This window comes from Portunus trituberculatus, chromosome 13 (assembly GCF_017591435.1).
Source record: "Portunus trituberculatus isolate SZX2019 chromosome 13, ASM1759143v1, whole genome shotgun sequence".
Classification (NCBI taxonomy): domain Eukaryota; kingdom Metazoa; phylum Arthropoda; class Malacostraca; order Decapoda; family Portunidae; genus Portunus; species Portunus trituberculatus.
In genome coordinates, this window is record NC_059267.1 from 1,771,682 (window position 1) to 1,796,117 (window position 24,436).

Here is a 24,436-nt window from a genome sequence, read left to right on the forward strand (position 1 = left end):
TCATGTACTGTATTCTTAAATAGACAAACAGTAAGTGGCTTTTCAAATGATACCATATGATCTTTGTTATCTTTCCTATTATGTACTGCACTGTTAAATAGATAAACAGTGAATATAATCTGCTTTCCAACTCACGGTATGCAATCTTTCTTATGCATTCCAGCCCTGTTTGAGGACTGACATCTAAGCGGGCCTTTTTGTTTAACTTTTTGTTGTCCTTGGCCAGATTTACCCTCTTACATTAAAAAATCACCACCAGATGTACAAAAGGCTACATGACAACAACTCTCTAAAGTTACCTATCTAGGAATACAATTACTAATTCCTTACCATTTACCTGAACCAATGAGAAGAAAATAGCTGTACAAAAACCACAGCATACATTGAACCATAGCCTGACACTAACTGCCTTATGCTTTACACTAGAACACTAAATCATCAACAGTCTGAATATTGCATTGGCTGCACATTACAGAAAAAAACAGGATACATTGAACCATCCACTGAGATTACCTGCCTTACACATTACACTAAGACTTAGACCTAATACTCCCATCACAGCACAGGGGACTCAAGCAAGCCAAGCCACACCACCACAGGCCGTATCCTGAAACACTCCTCCACTGCACCTCCACTATTTTCACAAGGCTTTAAATGAAATTGCAGTTTTTTTTAATGGTGTTTTTATGGTTCTAGGGATAGATCAACAAGACTTTCACATGACCATCAGGAGAAACAGTCTTGGGAACCTGGTTAATTATTACTGTGAATCTTGAAAATAGTGGCGGTGAGAGAGCTAAGAGTTTCTCAATGAGGGCTATGACATTAGTCCATGCGGGTACACCAACACATCAGGGTTAAAAAGAAGCACCAAGCCATTGTCAAGTCCCATTTCATGATCATTTAAAGGAATCTTGAGTCAATTCGAAAAAAAAATGATGATGATATGTACATGCATAAGCCAAGTTATAATAATGCTAATGATGTTTTGTAAAATGTTATTATCATATGCCTGAGATGTATTCAAGGCACATATGCACTTGTACACATGCACTTCTTATGAGGTAGGGTAACTTAACCCTAGACTACCTATTAAACTAATGGGGTAACTAACTAATCCAATGAACGGATAACTCGGAATACATAAATGCACAAGTAACTTACAAGGCACTAGATTAAATGCAGTCAACTAAGATAACTAAGCTGCTTTGTCACTGGGGCAGTCTGAGTTCCCACAGTCCCAGCCACTGTCAGGAACTGCTTTTACAAGGGTTATTATTCAGCATTTAACTTAACCTCTTCAGTACCATGACATATTTTCATATTTATTCTGGTTACTATTTGGTGATTTTATACAGCTTCAGAACCTCATGTACAGATTAAAATAATAATTACTGGCCATTAATCTTCTGGCCTCCATAGACCCTTCCTGATGTAAATAAAATTGTCTAATGGCACCCAAAACTCATGGCAAAAATGCATCCAAGTACTGAAGAAGTTAACTAAGGAAACAACACAATAAAGAACCAAATAATAACATGGTTAGTATCCACAAAACTCTTACCAAAAATGGGTAGTTACGGTCAAATTACAGATCAAGTAAATTCAATGAGGAAAGTCACTACCATTTCACCCCAAATAAAAACTTGGAACAGGAACAAAAATAATTGTGTTCAATTTGTGAATGAAAAAAAAAAATGTAATCAAATTGTGGATAAAAAAAAAAAAAAAAGGAGTAGGTAGATTTAGTGAGGAAAGCATCAGATCAAATGACAACTGCTGGCGTCTCTGCAACAAACTCAAACCACTAAGCCAATTGTCCAATGTTTACTCTCACACCCTCAATCATGTCAAAAACTGATGAGTGATGGATCAGCCTGTCGGTGCTAAATAACATAGCAAATATAAATAAACAAATAAGTGAATAAAAAAAACAGGAGTGAAATTGCAATTGATAGTTTTACTGATTTTAATGCTACAATCAGCAAAGAATGAATAATAATAACGATAGTAATAATAGTAAAAGGGACATGCTTGAAGCTCTACCCAGCCACAGCACCACCTTTGATTCCTAGACCTCTGAGCTGATGGTGAGCAAGGAACCTTCACTCTCAGATGAAGGATGAACTAGAGCACTTAACCTCTTCAGTACTGGGACACATTTTTACCTTGAGATTTGTGTATTGTTTAGATAATTTTATTCACATTAGAAAGAGTTATGGTGGTCAGAAGAGTAATGGCCACAGTCTTCACTATTTTAATCCCCTACATATGATTCTGAAGCTATGTAAAGTCACCAAATAGTAAGCAGAATGAATGTGGAAATGTGTCATGGTACTGAAGGGGTTAAGGTCACTATGGTATGCTAACCTCCTACACTCACTTCCCCCAGTGTTCATCATTGGTTTTCACTTTTACATCCTTTGATCTGCCAAGAACTAACACTTGTTTGGCTTTGTAAAGAGAACCTCAGTACACACACACACACACACACACACACACACACACACACACACACACACACACACACACACACACGCCTGGTAGCTCAGTGGTTAGAGCGCTGGCTTCACAAGCCAGAGGAGTTCGATTCCCTGGCCAGGTGGAGATATTTGGGTGTGTCTCCTTTCACGTGTAGCCCCTGTTCATCTAGCAGTGAGTAGGTACGGGATGTAAATTGAGGAGTTGTGACCTTGTTGTCCCGGTGTGTGGTGTGTGCCTGGTCTCAGGCCTATCCAAAGATTGGAAATAATGAGATCTGAGCTCGCTCCATAGGGTAACGTCTGGCTGTCTCGTCAGAGACTGCAGCAGATCAAACAGTGAACACACACACACACACACACCAGTGGAAAGACAGTCTTATGGCCTTACTTCACTGCAGGACCACAGGCACAGTACAATCAGACACACACATCCATGAGGCCCAATACTAATAATGAAAGAGTGTGTGGCAGATCAAGTGGTGCCAATGATGTTACTAAATTCACCTCTACTTTGTTTCCCTGATATCTTTCACCCATGGGCTAATCAACACACTATAAAATCCACAGCATACATTGAACCATAGACTAAAATGAACTGCCTGATGTTTTGCCCCTAGAACTCTACACTAGAACTCTAAATCACTAACAGTCTGAATATGGTGGAACTGTGAACTGTCCCTTTTTTAAGACGTAACATTGAGGGATGATTTAAAACGGTTGGTCTTTGTGTTTTCTAGTAGTCCTACATGAGTTTTTAAATTAATCTGAGGCATCAAGAAAAAAAAAAAAATAAATAAATAATGTGTTCTGAATTTGTTATATGAAAAAAGTGTATTCTAAATTTGCCATATGAAAATAAAAAAAAAAAAAAATAGATAAAAAATAAGTAAATAATGTAATCAGAATTTGCCATATGATTATCCTGCCACTAGAATGCTTTTATTAATCAGTAAAAAAGATTAATAGAGTCCAGCCATAAACTATTTCACATTGACATTTGCTCACCAGCTGTCAATGTTGTCAATGTTACGTTTTGTGTGGATAATGTCAAAGTATCTGCTGGTGCTTACAAGACAAATGGTAAACTTTAAATGTAATGTATCAGGCATTCTCTTACATGATACTACCAATACTGCACCAACTAACTAATGTACAGGATTTTAAGGATGTTTGAAAGCAGATAGAGTGTGTACACTTTCCACACTGGGATGTTAACTTAATGCAGTTTCTTATCTATGTAGCTCATCTCAACTAGCTACAAAATAACCGTACTAACTCTATGACTGAGAGGTTGGCTCATCTACCACATTTCCTTCAATTCTATGATCTATACATCACAAAACTCAGGATTCTCACTTCTATCTATAAAAGGGAGTACACATGTCACAAGGAATTGAAAAACAAATGCTATGTAAACTTGGAGGCACAAACCAAGAAACCCATAAAAAAAAGTAAGACAATGCAAGCAGTCTCACAAGCAAGAAAAATTATAATAAATAAATTAATAAAAAATTAACATACTGCCTCAGCCCATGTCTAGGCAAACATATCTTACAAGAGAGAAAGTTCCCTCCGTTTTACCACACACAAACTATGTATAAAATAATGCTGTCTACACACAACGCCCCCACTAGCCTACGGGAGTGTTGCTGGGGGGCCAATGCAAGACTGGGCAAGCAGGGGGCATGACTTGGTGTGAGAGGGGTGGGCAGAGGGCACATCCTGACCTAGAGAATGCAGCATTTGGGCTTTTTCCTCTTGCCAGGATCTTTACCCTTGCCATTGGTGTTCTTATTATCTTCCAATTTGCGAGAACGAATCTCACGCATCAAATCAAAGAAAACCTGTTGAGTGTGGGAAATCAATCGTTAGAAAAGACAAAAACGGTGAAAAGAAAAGGTGAAAAAACAACATAAAACTGAGGGAGGACACTGCACCACACACACCACTCATGAACATGTGAACACTTAATACTCTGAGGCCCACTTGGTCAGTCAAGAAGCTGCTCACATCACTAGTGAAATGCTCTCACTCTTTAGTCATACCTACTGGAACTGCTGAAAGAAAAATCCATAAGCACCAAATAATTTCACCGACTATGGTAACGCAAGAGGTCATGCAGTCTCAGTCACAATGTGGGGTCATGGGTGGAGCTGGAACACTCCCCACCACATGACTAGTGATAAAAATACTGGAAAATAATAAGTACAGGCTTTACGTAAACTTGGCAGCACTACTTTAACACTCTCCATGCTTAAAAAATCTGAGTTCACTGATGACTGCCTGCTAGACATGACTTTCCTTTCCTTCCCTCACCTCAGTAAAGTCTGGTAACGCAAGATTCGGAACACAACAAACCTCCCTAAAAAATGCAACTCTGAACATTAAATTCACAGCATGGTTAGAAAGTATGGGAAAAAGGTGCAGAGGGGAGGCATTGGGAGGTGCGAACAAACAACGCCACTGTTACTGTTATTGTTATACCATCTGACTTGGATAAGGTTTTTAAAATAGTCACTTGAGAGATAGGAAAGCACACCAAGTTTATCGGATTAAAAAATAGGTGACAAACACAGCCTTTACGCTCAGGGCCACCGCAACATCACTACTCCTACCTTGTCCACGTTGGCGCGAGTTTTAGCTGAGGTCTCCACATACGGTACCCCCCACTGGTTGGCTCTCATCTTGGCCTCGTCCTCTGACACTTTCCTGCGCTCTGTCAAGTCTGCCTTGTTCCCAACCAGCAGGAAGGGTATGTGCTCGTCATTTTTCACACGCAATATTTGTTCCCTGCAAGACGACAGGAAGTGTGTTTGTCAAGGTGTGTTTGCATGATTTGTGGAAAATGTACGGTAATTTAGCAGTGATTGAAAAAGAGGAAATGTGTGTATATGGACGACAGGAAGTGTGTTTGTTAGGGTATGTTTGTAAGAATTGTGGAAAATATACAGTGATTTGGCAGTGACTGATGAAAGAAAATGTTTTGTTATTACACATGGACGATAGAAAGGGCGAGTTTGTTAAGGTTTGTTTGTGTGTGGATAGAGAAAATGTATGCTGTGATTTGGCAGTGATTGATAAGAGGAAATGTGTGTTTGTTAACAGATATGGACAACAGGAAGAGTGTGTTTGCTAAGTATGTTTGTGTGAGGATAAAGATAATATACATTGTGATTTGCAATTGATGAGAAAAAATATGTTTGTTTGTACAGGTAACTCTCGATTTACATGATAGATGCGTTCCAAGAGGCAGCACGGAATTAAAAATTTGGGTAAAACAAACTTGTAATTCTCATAAGAAACAATAGATAATAGGGGGATGCGAGATGTGGTCCAAATTGTGTATAAGCAAACCGATTGCACAAATTTAATTAATTATAATATTTTTTCAGTCGTGTATTAACAAAAACACGTACATTAAACATGTGTAAATCAAGAGTTACCTGTACATGTGTGTGAGTAGTGGCATGAATCTCTGAGTTACAAAACCAATCACAGGCTGCAGGCTAAGCTGTGAACAGAGGCACTCACCTGAACTCCTGTGTCGCCTGGAAGGAGTCGTCTTCAGTGATGGAGAACACACACAGGAAGCCTTCACCTGACCTGCCGGGACACACAAAACTTACATCAGGAACACTGCCACAACCTAACCTAACCTGACCTATTCCTTCAATAAAAACAACAGGGAAATACCATAATCTCATACCACCTAACCTAACCAAACCAAACCTAACCTAACCTAACCAAACCAAACCTAACCTAACTTATCCCTTGAATAAAAATAGCAGGCAAATACCATAATCTCATATTACCTAACCTAACATAACCAAGCCCTCAGATGGAAATACCAATTTATTTCAATAGTCCCCGAAATTAAGCTTACTGTCATATCCATTTTTAAAACTTTTTACAATTTTACTTTGAATTGTTACCCACATTGTTAAACTTACTGTTATATCTACCTCTTCAATACTGAAAAGCATTTTTGTCATGACTTTTGGTTATTATTATGTGATTTTTACTTGCATTAGGAAGGGTCTATGGAGGTCAAAAGATTAATGGCCACAGTCTTCACTCTTTTAATCTTCTTGTAAGTTTCTGAAGCTGTAAAAAATCACCAAATAGTAACCAGAATGAATAAGAAAACGCATCATGATACAGAAGGGGATAAAGTTTCTACTTCTATAGAACCTCACACGCCAGCAAACCTTGAATCATTACCCCTAAAAAATTGTTATGCTTGTTATATTAATGTTTCTAACTCCATATAATCTTAGACTAGCACTTTTTTCTTTTTATTTGTGGAGAAGCTGGAAAAAAAAGGCCCACTTGATTTCCCTCCAAAATTAAGCTTGTTATATTGTTTTTATCTCCACATAACCTCCCAGACCAGCGTACCTTGAGTTATTACCCAAAATCATCAAGGTTAGTATATCTATTTTCTATCATTAACCTTACTATCATATCTATTTTCTATCTCTATACAGTCTTACCAACCACCATCTACAGCCTCCCAGACCCTTACTATCATATTCATGTTTCTAACTCTATATAACTTCCCAGACCAGCATATCTAGAATTACTACCCATTAACCCCTTCAGTACTGGGACACATTTTTACCTTGAGTCTTGGGTACGATTAGATAATTTTATTTATATTAGGAAGGGTCTATGGAGGTGAGAAGATTAATGGCCACAGTCTTCCCTATTCTAATTCTCCACATGAGTTTCTGAAGCTGTATAGAATCACCAAATAGTAAGCAGAATGAATATGGAAAAGCGTCATGGTCTTATAAGGAACGTGAATGAATAAAAGGCTTGTTTCCCTTCACATATGTAGTATTTCATGAAGCTTCTGATGTCTTCTTAACTTCTAGACACCACAACTTCCTCATTACTTACAATATCAGTGGCACAATTGAAACCTAAATATTTAATTCTTATGATGAACGTGAATTAAAAAAGATAGTGAGCAGAATGACTGGAAAAGCGTCATGGTACTGAAGGGGTTAATCTCACTGTCTATTTCTCTATAGACACAGTGCTCCTATGTCAGCATACCTGAAGTAGTTGTCCCTGATGGCGGCGTAGTCCTCCTGGCCGGCAGTGTCTAGGATGTCTATCTGCACCTCCTCCCCGTCCAACACCACCTTCTTGCGGTAACTGTCTGCCTTGGTCGGCTCATAGTCCTCCACAAACTGAGGAAGTGTAGAGAATGATGACTGTCTGTGTGTGGGTGTGTGTGGGTGGAAGTTTAATTACCTAGTTGTTTTTTACAGGGTTTGAGAGAGGTTCATATTGACCTGTCTCCATATCTACATTTATCCAACTTTTCCTTAAATTAGAGCACACTTTCTGCTGTTGTTGTTATTGTTTCTGTTTTGTGTGTGTGTTTGTGTGTGCATGCGACTCTTTCACTACTACATTGATTTTACTGGTTTATTTAATGGAGGAAAACACAAAAAAATGGAAATAAAGAGATAGTCACCAACAGACTAACATTTTGAGCACTTTCTGTAACTAGTCTTTCAAAATCATATAAACTAGTATTTTGGTTACTCACCTAACCTAACTTGACCTAACCTAACTTATTGACCACTCATTATGTTGTCAGTCCCCTCCAAAATTATATCCTAACCTAACCTAACTTCTTGACCACTCATTAAGCTGTTTACCATTCAAACATTATATTCTAACCTCACCTAACCTAACTTAATTCATTATGCTGTCAATGCCTTTCAAAACCACACCCTAAAACAACACCAAATAACATCAACACACTCAAATAAACACCACAGTCTAAGTTAACAAAAAGAAAAAAAAAAAAAAAAAAAAAAAAACATGAATATCTGATAGCCTCTCTAATTTTCACTCCATCATTAATAACAAACCCAGATCAACACAAGATTACCACCACACAACACTAGATTATGTTCCCTCACAATGAACACAAGGAGCAAAGGTCACTCCAGGTAATTGCTATTGTTCTGTGCCATTCTGTATCTCAATGCCACACACGCACTGTACTGCTGTGTCTGGCAGAAGTGGAGTGCTGAGAAACAAGTGGATGAGAGAGAAGGTTATTGAAATTTATATCTGTAATGGGGACAATGTAATCAACCCAATAATGTCACGAAAATCTAATGCTCAACACTTTATCAGTTGAGAGAGAGAGAGAGAGAGAGAGAGAGAGAGAGAGAGAGAGAGAGAGAGAGAGAGAGAGAGAGAGAGAGAGAGAGAGAGAGAGAGAGAGAGAGAAAAAGGAATGCAGAACAGAAAAGAAAAAATAAATAATAAAAAGAGATAACCAGAATAAGGGCCAGAGCAAGTAACCTCACCTCATCGTACATAAACTGCAGTGTGAGAGCTGACTTCCCTACACCACCTGAGCCCACCATGATGACCTTGTGCAGGGCCGGGGCTGGCGGGTTCTTCTTGGCACCGGACATGGCGTTGTTCTTCGTGGCGGCGGTGGCAGGGGGAGCGACGCGAGAGGCAAGGCGGGCCAGACAGCTTCTGGCGCGGGACACTGGATGGCGGAGGGCAGTGACGAGGCCTCTCCAAGCTTCCTTACGTGAGGAGCGCGGTGGCGGCGGCACGCAGGGGTCAGATGGGTAGTACACGCCTGGGGTTCGTCCGTCTCTGCTGTAGCTGCAGCTGATGCCCCTCTGCTCTGTGTCCTGGATGGTGATGCGTGGCCCACTGTGGACAGAAGTAATGGTCAGTGGTGATGCTTTAAACACCAAGGAGAAATGAAAAGGGTATAGCATAGAGAGAAGAGGCACTGGTGATGAGTGATGAGTGGTGATGCTTTAAAAGGCAAAGGCATTAGGAAGGCTCAGTGTAGGTTGAGAAGAGGTAATGGTGAAAAGTAATGCTTGAAAGCTGAAACACTAAGGCAAGAGATTAAAAAGGTATATTGTGGAGAGAAGAGGTGATGATGAATGGTGATGCTTAAAGGTAGAGGGTGGTGATGAGTGGTGATGTTTAAAGGTAGAGAAGAGGTAATCAATGGTGATGCTTAAAGGTAGAGAAGAGGTGGTGATAAGTGGTGATGTTCCAAACAGTAAGTCAAGACATGGAAGAGTACTTTGGGTGAAAATAGTGTAGTGTTTCTTAAATTCTATAGGGACTGCCACATAACAGTCCGATGGCTTCTTGTAACATCACTTATTTTCTTATGGTCTTATGTTCTCATGGGAGAAAGTTTATATAATCTTGAAATACCATAAATAAAAATGAATATGAGTAAAATAGAAAATAAAAATTAAGAACTAGTTACATAATCCCTACATGAAGCATTTACCTAACATTTCCTTCATAAATGGAGAAAATAAAGGACTGGGAGAAAGTTTGTATGATCCTGAAATAACACTGAATAAGTCCATGCTAAAGTATAGGCTGAGAGAGACAAGAGAACAGTAACGTTACATCACACCTGCCAGAGAACAATGACATGACAGGCTGTACGTCACACTCAAGGTGAGAACTTGGGGGAAGAAAGTGTGAGGCGGCACTCCCATGTGTCCTTAGTAATAATAGTGATAGTGGTGGTGGTAGTGGTGGTAGGAGTAAGAAAAGGAATAGATGGTGACAGAACAAGAACAACAAAATCAATAGCAACAACCATCACCACCCACCAAATTCACCACCACGTTTTTCACCACACCAATCCACTTAACCACATAAAAATTCCATCATCCACTTCCTCCCGTACACCACCACCACCACCACCGCCACCTCATTAGCACACAAACCCAACACTTTACCACAAAAAACACACGCACACACCTGAGCCACACTCCAACCTGCCTATCTTCACACCTGGCCACCTCACAGCCCACCACCTGTGCTAACAAGTGAGATTTTGAGTCAATAGTGAAGGCTTAGGGAAACACTCATTAGGGAGGTGAATAGACAGCTTATAAAGGAGCGTAATTTCAAGATTTTCAAGGGTGTGGTTCTTTTATCACTGGGTTTTAAAGGCTGTGGGAGATTCTATTCCTGTTATCTGGTGAGTGTTTGGTGATTGTGTGTAAATCTGTGAAGTATAAAAGCTTGAATGCATTATTTTTATTATTTCTTATCCTGATTAGCGGGGATTTTGCACACACGTACGTACACACACACACACACACACACACACTCTCTCTTTTCTCAGCATCTTCCCTGAACCCTAAATCCTCCTTAAGTTTTTGCAACAGTAATTAGGACATGTTATAAATAGAGCCAGGTAAAAACAGGCACTTTTTCGTTCTTTTTATTGATATTAACCCCTTCAATACCATGACCTGTTTCCATATTCATTCTGGTAACTATTTGGTGGTTTTATACAGCTTTGGAAAATTATGTGGGGGATCAAAATAGTGAAGACTCTGGCCATTAATCTTCTGACCTCCATAGACCTTTCCTAATGTCAATAAAAATGGTCTAATCGTACACAAATCTCAAGGTAAAAAAGTCCCAGTACTGAAGGGGTGGTCATTAATCTTCTGACTTCCACAGATCCTTCCTAATGTCAATAAAATGGTCTAATGGTACACAAATCACAAGGTAAAAATGTGTCCCAGTACTGAAGTAATGGCTACTAATCTTTTGACCTCCATAGACCCTTCTTAACATCAATAAAATGGTCTAATGGTACACAAATCCTATGGTAAAAATGTGTCCCAGTACTGAAGGGGGTGGGTATTAATCTTCTGACCTCCATAGACCCTTGCTAATGTCAATAAAATGATCTAATGGTACACAAATCCTAAGGTAAAAATGTGTCCCAGTTCTGAAGGGGAAGATTTAAGAAGCACTCATTAAATTTCTCTCCTTTCCTCCTCCTAACTTTTGATATTAACTTTTGATTTGTCTTGTGCTAATTTGAATTTCTTTGTCTCATTTTCTGACCTGCTTAATTATTTCACTTCTTAACACGGACAAATAAAATTAAGAAGTAAACAAACAGCTCTAATAATATGCTTCCTAATGTAAACTCTCTCTCTCTCTCTCTCTCTCTTTCTAAGTAAACAAAGCCACAAAACTTAAATATAACAAAGCAAATCAAGTTAAGCTTCCTATTGTTAACTCTCTCTCTCTCCGGTGTGGGCACGAGGCAAACAGAGCGGTAATCCATTGAAAGACGTGGTGTGTTTAACGTTTTTCATCGCTATAACAACCTTACAAGATAATGTTTACTAACGTTGCGGAGGAGGAGGAGGAGGAGGAGGAGGAAGTTGTTAAATGAGATTACTCGTGTCAAGGCTAAATTAAAAAAAGAAATAAAGAAAAGGAAAAATAATACGAGTGAAATAAAATAAGAAGGAAGAGAGAAAAAAAAGATAAAAAAGAAAGAAAGAAGAAAGGAAATATGGGAGGAAAAGTAAGAAGAGACAGAAATGAGAAAGAAAGAAGAAAATATCTGATAACGTGATTAAACTCGAATTAAATTAAATACTGATCTATTCCAATACCAAATTTAACCTTAAGGAAAACAACGAGGAGGAGGAGGAGGAGGAGGAGGAGGAGGAGGAGGAAGAGGAGGAGGAGGAGGAGGAGGAGGAGGAGGAAGAGGAAGAGGAAGAGGAAGAGGAAGAAGAAGAACAAGAACAAGAACAAGAAGAACAAGAACAAGAAAAAAGAAGAAGAACAAAAAGAGGACGAGGACAGGAGGAGGAGGAGGAGGAGGAGGAGGAGGAGGAGGAGGAGCTGCATCAGACATCATAAACAACATCAATCAATCAATCAATCTTACTGTTACCCATAAAAAACCGACCCAGCTCACAGAAAATGGGAATGATGATTTACGCAACAGAAAACGCGTCATAGAGGAGAAAAAAAATAAAAATAAATAAATAATAAATAAATAAGTGAATAAAACAAGGAATATATCAATATGAGAGAGAGAGAGAGAGAGAGAGAGAGAGAGAGAGAGAGAGAGAGAGAGAGAGAGAGAGAGAGAGAGTTGGGTAAGATGAGAATAGGGGAAGGAAGGAAAGGAAGAGGAGGAGGAGGAGGAGGAGGAGGAGGAGGAGGAGGAGGAGGAGGAGGAGGAGGAGGAAGTGGGCGAGTGAGTAACAATGGAAGGGAGGGAGATTGGGAAATACAGTAGTGAGTGTTTGTGACGAGGAGGAGGAGGAGGAGGAGGAGGAGGAGGAGGAAGATAATAATTGATTGATTATTTCCATCTACCCTTTTCTAATTCACTTTTAAAGGAAGAGGAAGAGGAAGAGGGAGGAATGAAAATAAACACACAAAGGAAGACAAAGAAGGAGGAAGATCAAACAACAGCAGAGGAGGAGGAGGAGGAGGAGGAGGAGGAGGAGGAGGAGGAGGAGGAGGAGGAGGAGGAGGAGGAGGAGGAGGAGGAGGAATACAAAGGAAGACAAACAGCAACAGACCCTTAGGTCCTTACTAGGCTGTTTGTGAAAACTATCTACTAACTACAAAGGAGGAGGAGGAGGAGGAGGAGGAGGAGGAGGAGGAAATAAGGTAGAAAGGGGAGAAAAGAGAGAAAAAGAGAAGGGAGGGAAAAGAAAGGATATAGAGGAGGAGGAGGAGGAGGAGGAGGTAATGTAACAATGCATGGCGGATGTCAGTAGGGATCCCTCAAGGTTGGAGACGAAGCACCTCCTCCTCCTCCTCCTCCTTCTCCTCCTGTCCTTCCTTCATTCCTTCACCTCCATCACCCTAAAAAAAAAAAAAAAAAAAAAATCACGGTGTCCCCCAACCACTACATGAATCACCTCTCTCTCTCTCTCTCTCTCTCTCTCTCTCTCTCTCTCTCTCTCTCTCTAACTTTCCCCTCCCGCTACGCTAATCACACAACTTTCCCACCGCGACAATAACATGACCTCTGAGACAGACACACACACACACACACACACACACACACACACACACACACACACACACACACACACACACAGACAGAATAGAAATCTTAGTTAAAAGTTGAAAAATTGTCACGTTTCTCTCTCTCTCTCTCTCTCTCTCTCTCTCTCTCTCTCTCTCTAAGAAATTAAAGGAATAATGCACGGTAATGATTCGTACAGTGTGTGTGTGTGTGTGTGTGTGTGTGTGTGTGTGTGTGTGTGTGTGTGTGTGTGTGTGTGTGCGTGTGCGTGCGCGCGTGGCTACAGGCTGGAATGGACGAGGTTGGCGGAATTGCAAAACTGTATAAAACATGAGGATGAGGAGGAGGAGGAGGAGGAGGAGGAGGAGGAGGAGGAGGAGGAGGAGGAGGAGGAGGAGGAGGAGGAGGAGGAGGAAGGAATGTGCAGCTCCCTTCCCCTCTCCTCCACAAGGCTGCTGTTACTGTTCCTCCTCCTCCTCCTCCTCCTCCTCCTCCTCCTCCTCCTCCTCCTCCTCCTGGAAATCGTATGTTCCGCACTGCTAGCCTCCGTAACGCACTTGATATCTGGGTTACGGTGTGTGTGTGTGTGTGTGTGTGTGTGTGTGTGTGTGTGTGTGTGTGTGTGTGTGTGTGTGTGTGTGTTTACGCGTGACACTTTTGCACGCTGTCACGAATTTGAACTGCTTCCCTCTTCGTGTGTGTGTGTGTGTGTGTGTGTGTGTGTGTGTGTGTGTGTGTGTGTGTGTGTGTGTGTGTGTGTGTGTGTGTGTGTGTGTGTGTGTGTGTGTGTGTACAACAAATTGAGGGGTAAGAGAGAGAGAAGGTGGGGGAAAGAGAGGAAAAGTGGAGAGGGGGAAGGTCGAGACGGGACGGAGAGGGGAAGAGAGAGGGAAGAAAAGAGGAAAGAACAGAGAGGGAAGAAAAGAGAGGAAGCAAGGGACGATGGAGAGAGAGAGAGAGAGAGAGAGAGAGAGAGAGAGAGAGAGAGAGAGAGAGAGAGAGAGAGGGGAAATGTGACGGGTGGCTGCAACAGGTAAGACTCTCGTGACGGGGATGTGACGGTGAATGGCAACAAGAAGACCAACGTTCTCTAAAAGCTTCCCAGGGGTGACGGCACAGCTCCCCCAGTTCCCCCCGGGTGCACATTCCCCCACAGTGACACCTCCTATTCCAGCGATGGGGGGGGGAGGTCTTTCAACTCGGGCGCCTTATGACCCTGATGTTGCGACGCCAAGAACTGGAGTATTTATTTGTGCTTGTTCTGAGTGTTTGTGTTTGTGATTGTGATTATTGGTGTTATAAATGAAGGAAGGAATGTGTTAATGAATTCAACCTAACCTTATTCAATACAGAAAATAAAGAAAATGGAATGACACATAGGTAAACAAGGTGAGTAAACAAGGCAATCAAAACACGGTGAGTAAACAAGGAGTAAACAAGGTGAGTAAACAAGGCAATTAAAACACGGTGAGTAAACAAGGCAATTAAAACACGGTGAGTAAACAAGGCAATCAAAACACGGTGAGTAAACAAGGTGAGTAAACAAGGCAATTAAAACAAGGAGAGTAAACAAGGCAATTAAAACAAGGTGAGTAAACAAGGCAATTAAAACAAGGAGAGTAAACAAGGCAATTAAAACAAGGTGAGTAAACAAGGTGAGTAAACAAGGCAATCAAAACAAGGAGAGTAAACAAGGCAATTAAAACAAGGAGAGTAAACAAGGCAATCAAAACAGGAGGAGGTAAACAAGGCAATTAAAACAAGGAGAGTAAACAAGGCAATCAAAACAAGGAGAGTAAACAAGGCAATCAAAACAAGGAGAGTAAACAAGGCAATTAAAACAAGGTGAGTAAATCAAAGCCAAACAAGGAAAATAAAACAAAAAGTAAACAAGGAAATGAAAAAAATAAAATAAACAAGGAAATCAAAACAAAAGGCAAACAAAACAAGGAAAGTAAATTCAAACAAGGAAATAAAAACAAAAAGTAAACAAGGAAATGAAAAAAAAAATAATAATAAAAAATAAACAACGAAATCAAAACAAGAAGTAAATTAAACAAGGAAACCAAAACAAAACAAGGAAATCAAACAAGGAAAACAAAACAAGTAAACAAGAAAATAAAAAAAAATCAAAGAAATCAAAACAAACGAAGCAAACTAAACAAGGAAACCGAAACAAAGAAAGTAAACAAGGAAATAAAAAAAAAAACAAGGAAATCAAACAAGGAAAACAAAACAAGAAAACAAAAGGAGACAAAAAATAAATACGAAAAAAAAACACGAAACAAAAAAAAAAAAAAAAAAAAACAAGAAAATAAAAAAAAAAAAAACGAAAAAAAAAACAGGAAATGAAAAAAAGTGAATAAAACAAATCAAAACAAAAACAAGAGGCAATAAAACAAAGTGATAAGGAAATAAGACAAAAACAAACAAAGGAAACAATTTAACCAAACAAAACCACAGCATATCCATGGCGGCAGTTTTCCTCTTGGCCTCCAGGTGTGTGATGAGGGGCGGCCTTGTGGTGAGCTGCTGTGTGTGTGTGTGTGTGTGTGTGTGTGTGTGTGTGTGTGTGTGTGTGTGTGGCTCCAACCTGTAATCCACCGCCCACGCCACGCCACTCCACACCACGCCACGCCACGCCAACAACACTCACCGCCTCAGGGCATCAGGTGAGCCACTACCACCACCACCACCACCACCACCACCACCAGTTTACCTAACCTAACCTAACAAAGTATATTGTCATCTTTATCTCATCTATCCTTGATCCATAACGTAACTTAATTCTTACCTAACCTAACCTAACTTAACCTAACATATTATAATTTTGTCTTATTTCAGCTTAACCTTACCTTACCTTACCTAACCTTACCTAATCTAACCTAACCTGATCTAATATAATGCTATTTTATCACAATGTCCTTCATTTTTACCTAACCTAACCTAACCTAACCAGCCAAGCCAACCTAACCTAACCTACCCAGCGAAGTCAACCTAACCTGACCTAACTGTGTATACTGTCGTCTTATCTATCCTTGGCGCATAACCTAACCCAATTTAACCTCACCTACCACAGCATAATCTCGCTTTATTCCAGCTGACCTTCACGTATAAGCAAACTTAATCTTACCTAACCAAACTCAGCCAAACTCAAGACTGTGGCCATTAATCTCCTCACCTCCACATGCTCTTCCTAATGTCAAATCACACCAAAAGTCATGATTAAAATGCGTTATCTCACCCTAGGCTTCCTTCTAACACACACACACACACACACACACACACACACACACACACACACACACACACACACACACCCATCGTATCTTCTGAGTCATATGGTTCCAAAAGCAGTCTTCTAATGCGCTGAGTCATACGCACGCGCACTCTCACACTCACACTCACACACACACACACACACACACGGATGGTCTCACGCGTGCTTTATTAGAACGAAGGTAGCGTAAAGGAATGTGAGAGAGAGAGAGAGAGAGAGAGAGAGAGAGAGAGAGAGAGAGAGAGAGAGAGAGAGAGAGAGAGAGAGAGAGAGAGAGAGAGAGAGAGTCATCGATATATAGACCTGACATTCCTCCTGAGTGCACACCTGTAATCAAATGACAAGTGTGAATAGACAGGTGGTACTATCTCTCTCTCTCTCTCTCTCTCTCTCTCATTATCTTTTCTCCCATTGGTTGCGTCATTTTTTCCCCCTCGTGAGTCAATCTTTCTTTGTTTTCCTTCCCAGTCCATTTTTTTCCCGCTTTCCCAATCCATCTATCAGAAATTCCTACATTATTTTTTTTTTTTTGTTCTTGTTCTTATTTTCTTTCCCTTTCACAATTCTGACACTTGGAATTGTTATTATTATTTTGTTCATTCTTTATTTCGTCTTCTTTCTCTTATGTTTCTTTCAATTCACTTTTTTTTTCTCCACTTTTTTTATTCCACTTAAAATTCTCAACATTCTTTCAAATTTTCTTGCGATTTTTCTTGTTTTTCTTCTTATTTTTAATTTTCTTCTTTTCATCAATGCAGATATTTAGAAATCCCAATATCTTAACACTTTCTTATATTTGCATAAAAACTTCTATTAACGCATTTCTTTTTCTCCTTTCCTCATTTTCTTTTTAATTTATATCCCTCATTTCCTCTTTCCATCAACCCAGACACTTAAAAACCTCAATATATTAACATTTTTCCTAATATTCTTCCTACTCCTCATAAATTCCTTTCCATTTACTTATATTTTTCTTTGCCAATCCTGCCCCTAAAAGTTCTCACAGTAATTCCATTCTTCTCACACTTACATCAGCAGTGGTCGTTCCCTGAGTACTGTATAACACTTTCTTGCCTCTCCTTTCTTGCACGTTCCCACAGTTATCAAATTAAAAGCTAATGTGATTTTAATTTGGCCCTACAATTGTGCAAACCTCTCTCTCTCTCTCTCTCTCTGGAAAGGTTCAAAATAATTACTGTGTTTTGAGTATTTTTTTTTCTTTCTCTCCTTTCTCTCCCTCCCTCTCTCTTTTTTTCAGGGGGGAGGGGGTTAAAGAGGGGGGCTAAGAAAAGATAATGCCACTTTTTTCGCAGTAACGGAAGGTAAAATACTGTCTCTCTCTCTCTCTCTCTCTTACTCCGGTGTAACGCACTGATACAGAGAGAGAGAGAGAGAGAGAGAGAGAGAGAGAGAGAGAGAGAGAGAGAGAGAGAGAGAGAGAGAGAGAGAGAGAGAGAGAGAGAGAGAGAGAGAGAGAGAGAGAGAGTCATCAATACGTTTTTGACATGTATGAAAAGTGAAATGCAGCTATAAAGGTTAAAGAGACTGACTGACTGTGACTACTACTACTACTACTACTACTACTACTACTACTACTACTACTACTACTACTACTACTACTACTACATCTGTAACTAATAACTACGGTAACATTTTTCCTTATTATAATTCAACTATTTAAGACTTTACACTGAGAGAGAGAGAGAGAGAGAGAGAGAGAGAGAGAGAGAGAGAGAGAGAGAGAGAGAGAGAGAGAGAGAGAGAGAGAGAGAGAGAGAGAGAATTAACCTGACCAATCGAAGAACAGGTCACACACACACACACACACTAGTCAAGACACGCAAATAACAAACTGGTATACCTAAATGTCACTCTTCACTTTACTTTCCATGGTAGAAGCTTTAAAAACAAGGTGGTGGTGGTGGTGGTGGTGGTGAAGCAAAGATCATGAGAAAGAAAGCGCATAGTGGTGGTGACTGTGTGTGTGTGTGTGTGTGTGTGTATTTGTCTGTCTGTCTGTGTGTGTGTATATGTCTGTCTGTCTGTGTATCTGTGTGTATGTTTGTCTGTCCATTTGTTTCTGAATAGTCAATAATATCTGTCTGTTTATCTGTTTATCTATCTACTTTTCATTTATCTATTCATTATTTTTACTAAGATCTGGTGATGATTGTAGAGCGAGTTATGCTAATATGTCCATCTGTCTGTCTGTCTGTCTGTCTGTCTCTTTTCTTTCTACATGATTGCAAAGCGAGTTATATACATGTCTGTCTATCTGTAAGTCCGTCTCTTTTCTCTCTACGGAGCCAATAAAACTGTCTCTGTTTATTCACCATTCTTTCCTATGTTGCAAATTACATCCCTGCCTGCCTGCCTGTCTGTCTCTCTGTCAATCAGTCTAACTTTCCTTTCCGACATCAAGCAACATGTATCTAGTCTATATATAACACAAAACACTCCATAAACTCCTAAAGAACTCACTATACATACACATTAACATATATAAACTTATCCAACACAAAACTAATGACAGAAACACGTCAAATGAGCCAGTACTTAATGAGACACACTCCCCATACAAGACGTGGCCAACTTTTTTCTTAAACTATTTGACCATGACACGATTCCATATTCATTCTGCTTACTATATGGTGATTCTATACAGCTTCCGATACTCATTAAGAAGGTTAAAATAGTGAAGACTCTCTATTAATCTTCTGACCTTCATAGACCCTTACTAATGTCAATAAAATCATGCAATCATACCCAAAACTCAAGATAAAAAATACATCCCAGTACAGTATCAATAACACACACTACTTACTTATGTGGGGGAATAAAATAGTAAAGACTGCCCATTAATCTTCTGACCTCCATAGACCCTTCCTAATGTCAACAAAACCGTCTAATCATACCCAAAACTCAAGATAAAAAAAATAAGTCCCATTACAGTATCAATAACACACACTACACACTTCCTAACATTACAACTACCCCCGTTCATCTCACCACAGCAATGACGTCACAAGTCACTAACAGCCCCGCAGCAGCCGTGACGTGATGGCTTACGTAAACTTGCAACTTGATATGGGACGGAATTCTGCACAAAGCTTGGTATCATTGTATCCTGTAGCTGCTGCAAGGCATTCCACGCTGAAGGGGACGAGAGACGAGAGACGAGAGAGAGAGAGAGAGAGAGAGAGAGAGAGAGAGAGAGAATGGTAGATTGAAAGAGTAAATGAATGCAAGAAAATACTGTGTGTGTGTGTGTGTGTGTGTGTGTGTGTGTGTGTGTGTGTGTGTGTGTGTGTGTGTGTGTGTGTGTGTTTATCGGTGTTTGAAGTGTATTGACTCATCTTTATCAATGGAATTTCTTTATCGGTTTCATTTTTTTTTTTTCATAACTCAGAGCATGTTTCAAATTTGCTTGTACTGTAAATTAACTCACGTCAAGATCTATTTTTCTATTCACATTTAACCCCTTCAGTACTGGGACACATTTTTACCTTAAGATTTGTGTAGAATTAGACCATTTTATTGACATTAGGAAGGGTCTATGGAGGTCAGAAGATTAATGGCCACAGACTTCACAATTTTAATCCCTTCAGTACTGAGACACATTTTTACCTTGAGATTTGTGTACGATTAGACCATTTTATAGACATTAGGAAAGGTTTTTAGAGGTCAGAAGATTAATGGCCACAGTCTTCACAATTTTAATCTCACCATTGAGTTTCTGAAGCTGTATAAAATCACCAAATAGTTACCGGAACGTATATGTAAATGCGTCATGGTACTGAAGGGGTTAAAATTCAGTTTGTATACTCAACTAAACTTAAAATTCACTCCAACTTCTTCTATTCACTTTTTACTACTACAACTAAGAAAAAAGTTTATATTTCCTATTTGTTCTAACACAAAAAACAAAAATACCAAAATAAATCAATAAATAAAAGGAAAAGAGCAAAAAGAGTAAAAAAGACGAAGAAATGCATGTGAATTTACAAAGCATTCCTGGATCACACAACGCAACACAACGAATGCAAGACCAGATAGCAGGCAAAGTATATAGCATTTGTGTAGTTTGTATTGCCCACTTGCACAGAAGGCTACCGGCATACGGGTCACTCCTCCTCCTCCTCCTCCTCCTCCTCCTCCTCCTCCTCCTCCTCCTCCTCCTCCTCCTCCTCTTCGCCAACTCATACAACTTTATTTCGTTTATTTTTATACCCCCTGCAGGCAACGCAACTTTACTCCTTATACTCTCTCTCTCTCTCTCTCTCTCTCTCTCTCTCAGACAGTTATATTAGCGGGAAACTTACGAATTCTCACGTAACTAGACTAATGATAATGGTGGTGCTTAGTTCAGCTTTCACGGTGGTGGTGGTGGTGGTGGTGGTAGTAGTAGTAGTAGTAGTAGTAGTAGTAGTAGTAGTAGTAGTAGTAGTAGTAGTAGTAGTAGTAGTAATTTAACCTTCGTTTACATAATTATTTTCTCACTTATTTGGATGTACTTTTTCATTAAATCTAACACACACACACACACACACACACACACACACACACACACACACACACACACACACACACACACAAACGAAACAAAATAAAGCATAACAAAACAGCAACACCACAACAACAAACAGAAAACAGAGAGTGCCAATTAGCAAATGGACACGAGAGAGAGAGAGAGAGAGAGAGAGAGAGAGAGAGAGAGAGAGAGAGAGAGAGAGAGAGAGAGAGAGAGAGAGAGAGAGAGAGAGAGAGAGAGAGAGAGAGAGAGTATATACGATTGCATGACGCTTTCTATGACTTGCCTCGTGTTTTTTGTCACTTTTTTCCCTCCCCAATAGCGTGACTCATATTTCACGAGACGAGACTGAAATGAACACCAACGGTTATGTGGTGTAATGTTACTTGTCTGTGTTTTAATGTTTCCGAGAGAGAGAGAGAGAGAGAGAGAGAGAGAGAGAGAGAGAGAGAGAGAGAGAGAGAGAGATATACCAAGATCTATCAACAGTTGACTTAAAATCCCCAGAATTGAAACACACCCATCCATCCACACACACACACACACACACACACACACACACACACACACCCTCTACACCCTAGTACACTTCCGCCTCCAGTCAAACATTCTGGCCACGCATCGCAGCCCTACACACACACACACACACACACACACACACACACACACACACACACACACACACACACAGTATTGAAAAGGTGATGCGATGTGCTAACAATTAAAGGTGTGTGTGTGTGTGTGTGTGTGTGTGTGTGTGTGTGTGTGTGTGTGTGTGTGTGTGTGTGTGTGTGTGTGTGTTCTTTCCTCTTACTTTCCTTCACTTCCGCCTTTGCTATTATTTTTTCTACTCTTTTTCTTCTTCTTTTCATTTCTTTTCGTTATTTTTTTTTTTTAGCTTCGTTTTGGTTTCTTCATTTTTGTCACCTCTTGTATCCATTTTCTCCTTATTCTCTTCCTTTTCTTTATTCCTTCATTCAATTCTCTTCTTTTCGCATTTCTTTATTTCATCATCTATTATTATTATTATTATTATCATCATCATCTTTCCATGTTTTTTTCCTCTTGTTTTCCTTTCCTCTTCATCACTTTTCCTCTATTCTCACTTTCCTTCCGTGTCTTTAATATTTCTTCGCTTTCCGTTTGCTTTATTCAACTTTCCCTCTCTCTTCCTTCCCTTTCCTGCATCATCACCATTATTACCTTCTTATGCTTCATCATTCCTTTTCTTCCTTCCTTCCTTCCTTGTCATTTTCTTCTATTATATATTTTAGCAACCTTCCTTTCTCCTCCTCCTCCTCCTCCTCCTCCTTTTCTTATTCTTTCCTTATCATAGTCTTTTACAAATACAGTGAGTGGAGAGAGAGAGAGAGAGAGAGAGAGAGAGAGAGAGAGAGAGAGAGAGAGAGAGAGAGAGAGAGAGAGAGAGAGAGAGAGAGAGAGAGAGAGAGAGAGAGAGAGAGAGAGAGAGAGAGAGAGAGAGAGAGAAGAGAGAAGAACAGGTGTGAGATGAAATTACAATAAAAAAAAGAGGAAGAAGAGACAACTGACGAGGAGGAGGAGGAGGAGGAGGAGGAGGAGGAGGAGGAGGAGGAGGAGGAGGAGGAGGAGGAGGAGGAGGATAAGGAGGACAAGGGCACACACACACACAACACACACACACACACACACACACACACACACACACACACACACACACACACACACACACACACACACAGCAGTCTGTTAATCACACAAGAGTCTTTTAACCTTCCTTGAGGCATCACATCTGTACCAGTGTATTGTTTTTGTTGGCTATGTTTGTGCTTTTTCCTTCTTTGTAACGGTGCTTCATTCAATCCTTCCTTCCACTCCACATGAGATTAATACCTTCAGTACTGGGACACATTTTTACCTTGAGATTTGTGTATGATTAGACCATTTTATTGACATTAGGAAGGGTCTGTGGAGGTCAGATGATTAATGGCTACAGTCTTCACTATTTTAACCCCTTCAGTACTGGGACACGTTTTTACCTTGAGATTTGTGTATGATTAGACCATTTTATTGACATTAGGAAGGGTCTGTGGAGGTCAGATGATCAATGGCCACAGTCTTCACTATTTCAATCCCCCACATGAGTTTCTGAAGCTGTATAAAGTCACCAAATAGTAAGCAGAGTGAATATAGGAATGTGTCATGGTACTGAAGAGGTTAAAAAAATAAATAAATAAAAAAATGAATACTAGATCAAAATTAAGAAAAAAACATTGTTCCCGTAAATTTGATCTTGTTTTTATGAGTTATATAATTTGGATGTTGAAAAATTAATGAAACAGGAACAACAACAACAACAACACCAATAATAACAAAAACAAGATAAAAAGAAAGAAATTACAAAGAATAAAAGGACGGAGAGAGAGAGAGAGAGAGAGAGAGAGAGAGAGAGAGAGAGAGAGAGAGAGAGAGAGAGAGAGAGAGAGAGAGAGAGAATAAAACAAAAGATAATCAGGAACTAAACACACACACACACACACACACACACACACACACACATGGAAGTACAGTAACAGCCAGCAACACACATGTCACGTTTTCTTTCTACATATCATTCCTCTCTCCACACCTGACGCGGTACATCACCATTTCATGACGGTACACAACACGCCTCTCCCTCTCTCTCTCTCTCTCTCTCTCTCTCTCTCTCTCTCTCTCTCTCTCTCTCTCGGTAAAAAGAAAAGAAAGAAAGAAGAAAAAGAGAAGGAAGACAAAGAAGACTAGTGAAGAAGAAGAAGAAGAAGAAGAAGAAGAAGAAGAAGAAGAAGAAGAAGAAGAAGAAGAAGAAGAAGAAGAAGAAGAAGAAGAAGAAGAAGAAGAAGAAGAAGAAGAAGAAGAAGAAGAAGAAGAAGAAGAAGAAGAAGAAGAAGAAGAAGAAGAAGAAGAAGAAGAAGAAGAAGAAGAAGAAGAAGAAGAAGAAGAAGAAGAAGAAGAAGAAGAAGAAGAAGAAGAAGAACAACAACAACAACAACAACAACAACAACAACAACAGGAGGAGGAGGAGAAAGAGGCCTCGGCATACACGTGGCTGTGGTTGTGGTAGTGGTGGTGGTGGTGGTGGTGGTGGTAATAGTAATGGTTATGGCGGTTAGGCAAAACAACTGACAAGACACACCGCAGCATTGAGAGAGAGAGAGAGAGAGAGAGAGAGAGAGAGAGAGAGAGAGAGAGAGAGAGAGAGAGAGAGAGAGAGAGAGAGAAACCACACCTGTCTTTCACTCATTAACACAACAGCAGACATAAAAAAAAAGGTTTGTTGG

At 39.9% G+C, this 24,436-nt stretch overlaps 1 protein-coding gene across 2 annotated transcripts in view; it reads right to left on the reverse strand.

The window, feature by feature from the left end:
* Window positions 1-24,436, reverse strand: part of LOC123503103 (ras-related protein Ral-a-like) — a 33,765-nt gene that overhangs the window by 3,630 nt on the left and 5,699 nt on the right. Inside the window, exons 2-6 of one of the 2 annotated variants that reach the window (XM_045252529.1) lie at window positions 8,822-9,185; window positions 7,545-7,681; window positions 6,015-6,086; window positions 5,099-5,273; window positions 4,211-4,327 (exon numbers count right to left, since the gene is read on the reverse strand). In XM_045252529.1, the coding sequence (XP_045108464.1) occupies window positions 4,211-4,327; window positions 5,099-5,273; window positions 6,015-6,086; window positions 7,545-7,681; window positions 8,822-9,185 (865 nt within the window). The remainder of the gene's footprint in view (window positions 1-4,210; window positions 4,328-5,098; window positions 5,274-6,014; window positions 6,087-7,544; window positions 7,682-8,821; window positions 9,186-24,436) is intronic. The other variant, XM_045252530.1, reaches the window with a different exon arrangement.